The 11,175-nt window shown below is 41.1% G+C and overlaps 2 protein-coding genes across 3 annotated transcripts; one reads left to right on the top strand and one right to left on the bottom strand.

Moving 5' to 3' along the window:
• Positions 1-192: 192 nt before the first annotated feature.
• Positions 193-6,455, bottom strand: wtap (WT1 associated protein). Of its 2 annotated transcripts, none has more exons than XM_078274549.1 (8): positions 6,253-6,455; positions 5,639-5,676; positions 5,472-5,527; positions 5,315-5,373; positions 5,040-5,167; positions 4,069-4,247; positions 1,531-1,685; positions 193-1,380 (listed from the first exon to the last, which is right to left on the bottom strand). In XM_078274549.1, exons 2-8 carry the CDS (start codon positions 5,666-5,668, stop codon positions 722-724), a joined length of 1,266 nt encoding a protein of 421 aa, XP_078130675.1. In that variant the 5' UTR covers positions 5,669-5,676; positions 6,253-6,455; the 3' UTR covers positions 193-721. The 2 variants fall into 2 exon arrangements, with proteins under 2 accessions (XP_078130675.1, XP_078130676.1); XM_078274550.1 differs by lacking the exon at positions 6,253-6,455 and adding an exon at positions 6,082-6,219.
• A 1,229-nt stretch (positions 6,456-7,684) lies between these two features.
• On the top strand, positions 7,685-10,748 carry sod2 (superoxide dismutase 2, mitochondrial). Its single transcript, XM_078275138.1, has 5 exons — positions 7,685-7,798; positions 8,396-8,601; positions 8,969-9,085; positions 9,800-9,979; positions 10,065-10,748. The coding sequence occupies exons 1-5, from the start codon at positions 7,770-7,772 to the stop codon at positions 10,208-10,210; spliced, it is 678 nt and encodes a 225-aa protein (XP_078131264.1). The 5' UTR covers positions 7,685-7,769; the 3' UTR covers positions 10,211-10,748.
• Positions 10,749-11,175: the final 427 nt, after the last annotated feature.

The raw sequence follows: 11,175 nt of genomic DNA on the forward strand, positions 1-11,175 counted from the left end.
TTATATTATGCTTTCCAAATAAGTATCTATGGTTAGGGTAATACTTGTATTTTGTTAAAACTTACCCAAGGAGCAGCCTTTTAGACCCAGTGGGGTAGATTGAGGCGTTTTGAAGAGTTGTTCTTCACTTGAGTAAAGTAATGGGTTTCCATATTAATGTATTGATGGGTAGTAATAATGGGTTTCACTCTGTAGTATTAAAATCTTTATTGGTATTTGGTCAGTACATGAAAAGGACTGAAGTCAGAATAATATGAACATCGCATATAAACTACTCACAATTCAACAGTCTTTTGAACAGAATTTTTTGTCAATGAAAAATTAAAATTGCATTAAAAAAAAAAACACAGGCCAACATCTAAAAATGACCTTGAATATTGCGAAGCTACTGTAATTCAGTGATTTTACTGACTTTTGACGATGAGTTACAACACCAGATGCCTGATTTCAGTGTCAAGAGCTCAAACGAGAACAGCATAGACATGCTCAAAGAAACAGCAGAATGAAACATACATCCACTCAATTCAAATCTAACATTAACCCATACCTGTTATATCCCTGTTTAGCAACACAAATGTGACAGAGGCATCACGATAGGCAAGGGGAGGAGAGTGAAAACCAAATATCTTGGACAGCAGAGCTGCGTTACAGACTATGCATTTGTTGCCTTGTTTGTATATTGTATAAAAAAAAAAGAAAAGACGGTACATGTCAAAATACATTACAAAACAGCACTGTCGCTCGTGCTGGAGTCCAGGCCGTTCTGAGAGTGCCGTGACCCTGCAGTCCTGGTGCCCTTGGTCACCAGGGCAGCCTTGTCCTCATGGGGGTCGGTGGTGGAGTCTGTGTCATTCGAGTGCTGAGTCAATGACGTCTCGCTGCCTGTCGGAGAGTCCACGCTCTCGTACCCTGCACTCAGCTGGCTCCCGAAACCCACAGGTCCTCCAACTCTCCCAGCAGCAGTCTGACTCCCTGAAGCCTCCTCAGAGTGGTTGGACAGTTTGGTCTCAGTTTCACCAGGGCTGGAAACCATGGGGGACATGGGGAAGTCTTCCTCAGTGCTGCTGACTTCCCGGTACAGGCTGGGTGTGGTGGTCTCGCTCCTCTGGGATGAGTTGCCATTGCTTGGTCCGTTGGAGACCCTCCCGTAATCTTTACCCATTGGTTCAGAGGGTGCGCTGGCCTGCTCAGGCTGGGTGGACGGTTCAGCGGACGAGCAGGAAGCAGTGGGTGAAGTCCTGCTGGTTCCTGCTCCGGCCAATGCCCCCTGAGTTTGAGACAGCTGCTGACGAGACTCTTTCAACTGCTGCTGCAGGACAAGGATGGTGCTCTGCATCCCCTCCACCTCTTCATCTAGCTGGATGATAAAGTCATTCAACTCTGGGAGAGACAGAGATCGGGAACCGAGAAAGAACAAAGTCAAAAAAATCTTATCGACAGTAGAAGAAAGATGTACAAATGACAAGCAGTCACACTTGGTAAAGTAAATATGGTCAGGCTGCGAGATGTGGATGCTGCTCGTGTTCTCACCATCTTGACTGCTCTTGAGCTCCTCGCTGTATTTCTTCTGCAGGGCCAACTCAGCCTCCAGCTGGGCGATGCGTCCCTGGGACATCTGCCTACCCAACTCCTGGTTTTCCTGAATCAGCATTCGACACTTGGCCATCAGTTTCTTCCCTGTTTGGCTGTAAGGGAAACAAGTCTCACATCACGCAGTGAACCAGGAGACAAACACAACAGGCAAAGAGATGCCATTGATCCTGTTCTAACTGCCTGATCTACAAGCTAAGGGTCAACTTAAACTCTCCAACCTGGCCGTCCCTTAATGGCTCTAGTCACAACAGGATTTTCATTAGGTTGGCAAATATCTGTTTTGTACAAATAATAGAAATTATTTTCTTGTAAAAGACCCAAAGTACAAACTCACACTTTTCTATAACTAAACGCTAAATAATGAGTACGTTTTAAAAATGTAGGATCCTCACTGTGGTTGAAACCCAAAACAAGTTACCTAGACCCACATTTCTGTCCATTCTTACACCGCAACTTAATTCACTATGTGCACATTGAAGAAAAGTGAGCACCTTAAAACCGTAGCAATTCTGTCGCTACCAAATTCTGAAATTTAAATGCACTTGCTACATCACCGAGTGGGAGGAAAAAGCAGAATACAAAATTTAACAGGGTAATATTAGAATGACACACTACAAGAAACCCTCCAATTTCAACATTAACCCTTAACTATGAGTAGCAAAAAAGGAAATATTCACTGTAGAACCTGGTACTGGTTTAGTGTAGTCATCCCTTTAAAAACACACAGGAGCAAGTGTTTCAACAGTAAAATCAGACTGCCTTAGGCGCTGCTTTCTCAACTTCACAACAGGTTGATGAATTCTCCAACAGTCCAGCACACCTGTTATTTTAACGTTAGCTGTTTTTGTGGCTATGCTTTACAAAAGACCTAATAAGAAGCCAAATTTGCAAACAAATGACAGGCATACACGTTATTTAAAACCATAACTAACTGCCATCTATTTAGTCTATAAATGCCTATGGAAGTCATTTGGCCAGTGGAAAAGGAAATATTAACAGTAATGGCAAATAACTGTCCCCTATAGAAGCAGTCATCAAAAGTGGTGAAAGCTCAGAAAACCATGTATGTTATTCTTACTTTTTTGTCATAAAAATGCTATTATACACTGAGCATTTGGTTAATTGCATTTACTGCATTTCTTCTCAATTGACAGTTATAACCATTCATTTCTCTAGACGACTGGGCAGACGCTTGCATGCGGGTGTTTTTAGAACTCAAAAGGTTCTGTATACACTGCCAGCTCAAATCTCACTGTCTCGCATAAGTGAGAGACCAGAGTATAAATTAGTTCTTAAAGACAGGAAAACAGTGTTTCATTCTAAAAACAGTGGCTTAAGATCTGTGCCACACAGGTGAGACAAGAATGATCTAATGAGCTATTGGTGTAAATGGCTGAGGGAGAGATTGGGAGGTCAATCACAAAAATACACAGAAATACAATAAATACATTCTCATCAACTCATAACATGACTTGTTAAAGACATTTGCAATCACAACTTGAAAACAGGACTCAGTGCACCTACAGCAGTGTGTTTCACTATGTATCTAAAGAATTAAGCAAAGCTTAATGCAAATATTTATACAAGTGTAAACAATCAAAGCCAATCATGGGTCTTGGTTCACACACACTGCAGTACGTGTTTGTTTCAGAGAAACAAGAGAAAGATCAAATTAAATGCCAATAAAAAGAAACAAGTCACAAAATATAACATGTAAATACACTCTACCGTGAGTGGGCCCATGTTCAAAGACACAGGCGACTGGACCCTCATCCCTGAACCATACTCCTCTGTGGACCGAGGATCTGGCTCCGCTCACAGTCTTAACATCATTTCTAGTGGCTCTCCCCCCCCACCCCACAGTCTTACTTTTAATCCTAGAAACTTTCCTCATGTTACTGCAATGTATCTAGACTGTCCAAAAAGTCTTTACGTTTCTCAGGCAGACTAGCGGGTATGTGTGGTGTAATCCACAGTTAAATGTCTTTATAAACCAAGTATTGGGAATTGTCTGTAAAATGTTCAATTGCTGTTTTAGGCTAGGGATGCTCCCTGCCTGACTCAACCTCCACCATAACCCCCCTATTTAATGTGTGAACTGTCTGGTTTGAGCTGAGGGGGCGGGGAGGGCATATCCGTGTCGGGAAGTGAGTGACCACCTCTTCAGGAACAGTCCGGACTCCTTCAGGCCCTTGGACGGTGAGGGGATACGAGGGGAGAGAGCTGAAACACAAGTGTCACCTGACCATTCTGTCTTTTCGCTTTAGGTTATGTGATATGTAGCTGGCACAGTGCAAGAGTACAAAAACAGCAGTGACTGGCTTTCTGTAAAGTCTGAGTCTCGTGGTGAGTACAGCATTTGTCAGCCTTCCACCCCACCATTGTTCCTGCATGCCTGCAGTGAGAGTGAGGGTGGGGGGCATGAGGAAGTCTTGACTTTTTTTGGGGGAGGGGGGTTATTTTGATTGTCTTTACCTATCAGGTGTAAATTTCCAGGCACTCAGTTCATTTTGGGCCTGCTCCAGTTTGTCTTTAGTCTGTTCTAGTTCAGCCTTCATTTTGAGGAAAAACAAGTTGATGGCTGGGTCCACCATGGATGACCGCAGTTGGGCCGCACTCGGCTGCTGGACTTGCTTGAGGTACTGGATCTGGGTCTGCAGGATAAAACAAACAGTTGTTACTTACCAGTAAAGTGTAGTATGTAACTTCCAATAAAGAACTTTTGATTGGTATGAGTACCAGTCCTTTACCTCAACCCATATTCGGGCAATGGAGCCACATTGCCACACAACTTTCCACAAAGCTTATTTGAATATATTTGCATGAGAGAAAGATGTAACTAGTATGCCTCAAAACTAAGAATTTAGCCATTTCAGTCAAAAAATATTCTACTACCCATTACAGCGCAGTGTTCAAAAGGAAGGTGACAACAGGGTTCCAAGTTTAAAACCTGTCTAAACTCTACCAGTGTGTGTTGTGTGCAGCTGCAAGAATGGCATGTGCTGCCATGAAGCCACTGGGTGATCCACTGAGCTGTCAATCTAATAAGAGCTAAGGATGCCATCGTTGACACACTTTAACTTTAGCCTACACACCACGATAATGAATGAAATCAATGAATACAACACATATTTTTTGCATCTCATAACATTAAATAAAATGTACTTTTTATGTCATGACCTCATAAAAAGTACATTGTTAGCAACCACTGCAATGGTTAGTTGCAGTCATAGAGTAGTGAGACAGCGCACTACTAATGAGCACTAAAGATAATAGAGCATCAGTAAGTATAGAGAACATAAAAATTCAGTTACACTCTATGGAGGTGCTGGGTCCATCAACAGTTCTGTCAGAAGCAGTCAACGTTAATTAAAGAGTGCATCAATAAAAACCAAGTTCCCAATAATATCAACAATCATTAAGAAGGTGGAGGAATAGATACATACTGTGCACTCTTGCATTTCCTGCTCCTTGGTGGCAAGTCGCATGACCAAAATGTTCTCCCTGCGTGCAGACTCCTGCTGCTGCTGCTTGAGCTTTTCCTCCGACTCCTTCAGCCCCGGCACATCATTGGCTAAGACGGTGAAGAGAAGAAGAAAATGCATCAGGAGAAACATCCATTTCACAAGCAGCCAAATACAATAGTATAGTTTGTCCAAGATACTGGCAGGAGAAATCATGTTGTATTGGATTACATTTAAGTAACAGCAGATGTACTTACAACATAGCTCTGTATATTTTGCCTCCAGGACCTGGACATATGCTTCATGCTGTTTCCACCTGAGAGGAGCAGAGCATGTGTAAACATTAACAGTTCAACCTATAGATCAAGTTTCTCCACAACATAATTAGCCTCCAATTGTAGAGCTGTTATCTACCTTGTACACAACTCCTCTCTGGTCAGGGTCTTCATGTCAGATTCACTGAGGCGAACCTGCAGAGAAGAAAAACAAACTGGTTAGCTAAAGAAGCCCATCAATACATTACGCTCATAATTACACATGAAGGGGCTCGTGACACATGCTAAACTAGAAAAGACGCTCACCTTCTTGGGTAGAGGCTCTTCGTTGGTCATTGTGAACTCTAGAAGTAAATATGAAAGAAAAAAACATAATTAATCACAGCTTGGTGTCGTATGTTGAAGCGGCTGCATCATCTTAAGCTGTAACACGTTGGCTGTCAACACTCAGTAAAATATGACATGTATGACAAGTTTATTAAAGTGATACAAATGTCGTTTCCGACTAAAAAATTAAACTAAAAGGTGTGCGGCAGCCAAGTAAACTACATGGCGTACAAAATAACAGTTAACATTAACGTTACCAGTCAATAAGAGCAGTCGAACCTAATGTTAGCTAGTGTGGCAGGAGGCAGCAACGATGGCAAGGAATAGAAATAAGCGAACCGAGGTTAACTCTCGGGGGCCAATAACATCTGGCATCCGCCAGCAAAATAAATAAAGGCTATTTTACTACAGTGTGAAGCTACCATATTTTCTTTATGTTCCGCCTGGCATCATGCAATTCTTGGCTCTGTTTTCGGCTCCTTGTTATCACAAAATGGCGGTGAAGGAAATGACTCCCTCCCTTGCGCTCCTTTTCCTGAAACTAGCGGGCTCTTGGCTGCAGATTTCGGGCCTTCGGCTATCAAAACACTTACCAGGCCCGTATCTTTCGACGTTTCTGGAACCTCTCGACTTCACGGATTCTTAACAAGACGCAAAATTACAACTACTTTAAAATTAGCTGTGAATTTATGCGTAGTTGACTCGCTTCACCATCATCTTCATCGTTGACGGCAGAACAGAATGGATCTGACCGAGCTGCCTGCTGCACTTGCGTTGCTGCAGAGTACAACCAGAGAAGGGGATATAAAAAAACAGACCTCTCACTCCGCCGCGATTTCCGGAATCTAAAACGTGGGTGGGACGCACAATACATAGCCTACTGTCGGGGGCCCTTCGTCCATCATTATTTCAGCTCAACAACAATAAACAGTTAATAGTTGTTTATTTCGGAAACGGTATGGGACATGGGATTTCCTCATGCCTCTATTTTTTATTTGTATTGTATTAAAGGTTAGGTTTGTAATACAACAATTTGTACGAGACACAGTTTGATGATCTTGATGTATGAGGATATTTGAAAGCGTTGTAGTTTGAAACAGTTGATTAATTAATAACAATTGTATATTTTAATAATCAATTGATTGATTGATCATTGCCAAAATGATGGTTCCAGCGTCTTAATCCTATCATAATAGGCCTACATTGAATATCTTTTAATTGTTGACTGTTGGTTGGAAGAAACAATCAATTTGAAGACATCTGTGGGCTCTGGGAAAAGGGGATTTCCCCCAATTTTTTTTATGACATTATATAAACCAAATTAGTTTATTTCTGAATGATGGATATGTGTGGTTATTTGTTAGCATGAGACATTTCTTAAAATGAGATGTGGGGATGTCTGGGCATCCTGATTTATTTTGTAAGTTTGTTGGCCTTTAAACAGGCCTGCTAGGAAATTTCAGCAACATTCACTTGTGTCAAATGTGTCCGATAATATTAAAGTCTGTAGTCCAGATGATTTGCTGAAATGTGAACATACCAATCACAAATACTGAGGTGTCGTTGGTTTATAATTTCTGAGTGATTCATTTTCCTCAACATAGACGATCTCTGGCATTGCCTCCGCTGTGGTAGAAGTGACGTTCACGTGATCCTTCGCAGCCTGCTAATACAAATGATTTACTATTATTTAATTATTGTGGCTTTATTTGATGTTGTTATGTGTCATTTATTAACACTTACATCGTATGTTTCAAAACGGAAATTAAATACAATATAATTTATACACATGGGCAGATTATTTTTATAACAATATATACAGTGACAAATGTTATAGAAGAGGGAGGGATAAAACACACAATATATTATGTTTAAATCATAGACTATATACAATATATGGTTTAAATAAATTATGACACATGACGCTATCGACATTTCCGAAATAATAACAGGAGTAACTTTGCTTCAGTTGTTGCTTTTGCGGTTTGCCTGTACACTCTCGTTAACACCCCCACAGGACGATAATGGTACGGTCGGCTGCTCTGTCAAATTTCAAGGGCAGTTGCATGTGTGTTTCTCTCCCATCTAACCTGCAAGTACTACTTTCAGCATGCTGTGCAGAGTTGGCCAAATGCGCAGGTAAAACGTATATCAATTTACTATACATTACCCTGTTCAAAAGGCACAAGGAATTAGGACAGCTGACTCCTGCTAGTATCGATAGCTCATGGACTTGAGACAGTTGTTTATTCAGAGCTAGCCAGGATGCTAACTTAGTTTAGCAGCTCGGCAAGGTTAGCTTGTGGCGCACACCAAATAAAGTATTTCGTTTAACTGTCGCATAGTCCTGCACTAATAGGCTTCTGTGTGAATTGTTGAAATTAATGTTATTTTCGGACATACTTGTTAATTCCTAGCGAACTCTGTGCCACCATTTTATTCAGTTAATATCTAACTAACTAACTAACGCTAAATTAACTAACGTTACTGCATGTTAATCTACAATCAACACCAGATATTTAGGTCACTACAAGGTAGTTGCGCAAGGGTTATAAAACTGTTGAACCCACCTGTGCCAGGCTATCTTGGGCTAATAAGCAAGTTATTTTTGTCTCTCTTTATATTTCAGTCCTATGCCAATTTCCCTTTCATGTTGGCTTCTCTAAACCTGACTAAAAGCAACATTTTATTTTCATATGGTAATGGTTAGTAAGTTTTACCTTTGGTTTGTTCCAGGTGTGCAGCCACCCTCAGCCAAACTATAAACCAGGTAGCTGTATCAAGACAGAAGCACACGCTCCCTGACCTGACCTATGACTATGGTGCCCTGGAGCCCCACATCAATGCAGAAATAATGCAGCTGCACCACAGCAAGCACCATGCAACATATGTCAACAACCTCAATGTTACAGAGGAGAAATATCAGGAGGCACTAGCAAAGGGTATAAACTCACAAAAACTAATCGGCAAATTGCATCTGTATAATAAATAAGTGTGTGTGGGGGTGGTGATGGGGCAGTGGATATGACACATGCCTTTGGTGTGGGAGATCTGGGTTCGATTCCAACTGCGATACATCAACCAATGTGTCCATGAGCAAGACACCTAGTTGCTCAATAGGCGTACGACCTCTGACATATATAGTAATTGTATGTCGCTTTGGATAAAAGCATCAGCTAAATGACATGTAACATCAAGTTGTAATTTAAATGTTGACTATCAGGGTACCATTTTTAACATGTCAGGAACATTGTTTTTTCTTTAACATTTATCCATATATTCTAAAAAATATTCTTCATTGTATTTTAGGAGATGTGACAGCACAGGTTGCCCTCCAGCCTGCTCTAAAGTTTAATGGAGGAGGCCACATTAACCACACTATCTTCTGGACAAACCTCTCTCCAAATGGTGGTGGCGAGCCACAGGGTAAGGCAGAAATCCATCCAGTATGAACAGCTTTTCTTCTCTTATTTTCCTACGCAGCTTTGTTTTGTAGTTAACTTAAACCTGCATTAAGCAGCACATGAATCTGTAATGTGAAACGGTTGCTAGTAGTGCTGGACCTACTGTAAGTGAACAGCCAGCTCTGTGCAGCCTTTAGCTCATTTATTTTTGGTTTATAATGCCTCACAAGGACTGTAGTTTTGAGTCTTGCCACCCACTCCATCCACCAATATAAAACCTAGCCATCTACTGGCAGTGAACAAGCTCAGACAAGCTGAAAATATACTACTATTCCAGCATAAACAGCAGAGAGTACAGTAAATATCTGGCTTGTGAAGCTAAAGTCCAAGATGTGTTAATGAGGATTTTTCATACCAAACCAGAGTTAAAAGTGGAATTAATATTGGTCTTACATTCATCAGGTGGGCAGAAACAAGACTCACAGCAACCTGTAAAGCTGAGCTCAGCATTGCGTTACACTAAGGTTGTTTTCTTTAAGTCATTCTGCCCCCAAGCGTCTGTCTAGACGGGTTATATGGGGACTCATCATTTAGAATACACAGTATTGTGTGGCTTGCCTAAAATTAATTGTGCTATATTTAATTTATTGCAAAAGAATTGGGAGCAATTATTTTCTCTGATTAGTATTTTTTGTCTAGTATGGCCCTGAAGTAGCACCTCTGTCACCTCTTGTAGGGGAGCTGATGGAGGCCATTAAGCTGGACTTTGGCTCCTTCCAGAAGATGAAAGAGAAGATGTCTGCTGCTACAGTGGCAGTACAGGGCTCGGGCTGGGGCTGGCTGGGCTACGACAAGGAGAGTGGAAGACTCCGTATCGTTGCTTGTGCTAACCAGGATCCACTGCATGGAACTACAGGTCAGTAAAAACCTCTTTAAACTAGATATAAGACGGGTATGAAACGGAGCCATCAGAGTAATCGTTTCCTGTCTCCGACCCTAAGGTCTCATCCCCCTCCTTGGTATCGATGTATGGGAGCATGCCTACTACCTTCAGTACAAAAATGTGCGGCCGGACTATGTTAAGGCTATCTGGAATGTCATCAACTGGGAGAATGTGAGCGAGCGTCTCCAGACAGCCAAAAAGTAGAACATAATCCTCAAATATCCCCTTTCACCTGGACCTGGGTCAAATAGTAGTTGCAAATAATTTTTCATTTTACGTTGCATGCATATCTGAGTGGTGGCATATTCAGATTTACAACAGTTTGGTCTTTCAGATGTTCAGCTGCATCAAAGTTGATTAAGTTAACTTTACAATATTTACACACACACACACACACACACACACACACACACACACACACACACACACACACACACACACAAAGGTTGAAGCAAACTTAAAAACTTGTTTGCAATTGCTTTATTATCTCAGGTCTGTACTGACCTCCATACTTTTTTCAAGCGCACAAATTGACCACTTTTCACATAAAGGCTGGCTATTTTTAATTACACCCAAATATTGGCTGCCACACATGTAAACTAAGTGTCAGATAACAAGTGTGTATATTCAGTGAGCTTTGTCTTTGTCAGAATAACTCACAATGTAATCACAAAATGTTATTGCAGTCCATGTTTTTGATGTAATATAATAAAATGATAGGATTTAAATTATACAAGCTGAATGGTTGGTGCGTCATTCTTTTCTTTCTATGTGCTGTGATAGATAATCTTTTTTTAAGATGCTTTTTTAAAACTGGTATGTCGTAGAAGGGCGACAATAAAAGCATGGTGATTGTAGTCACAGTGGCCAGCACAGAGGCTACAGTATAACGATGAAGATCACTCTTGATGGGTTTTAAACAAGTCGTGGAATTTCAATTAACAAAACAACATAGTCTTTAGAGGCAAGTGTAAGCATTTTTTTTTACCACATTTGGTGAGGCAAATATTGAGAAACCAGCCCATTTCAAAGAGCCCTCCCTGGCTGTAATTCTCAGCTTTCATCTTGTATGGCGTGACATGATTGCTATCAACATTTGTTTTCCCACTACTTTTTTAAGATTTCTTTTTTCTACTGCCTGGTCAAGTTGGCTTTAGTCCAACAAAAGA

This window comes from Sander vitreus, chromosome 18 (genome assembly GCF_031162955.1).
Source record: "Sander vitreus isolate 19-12246 chromosome 18, sanVit1, whole genome shotgun sequence".
NCBI lineage: Eukaryota > Metazoa > Chordata > Actinopteri > Perciformes > Percidae > Sander > Sander vitreus.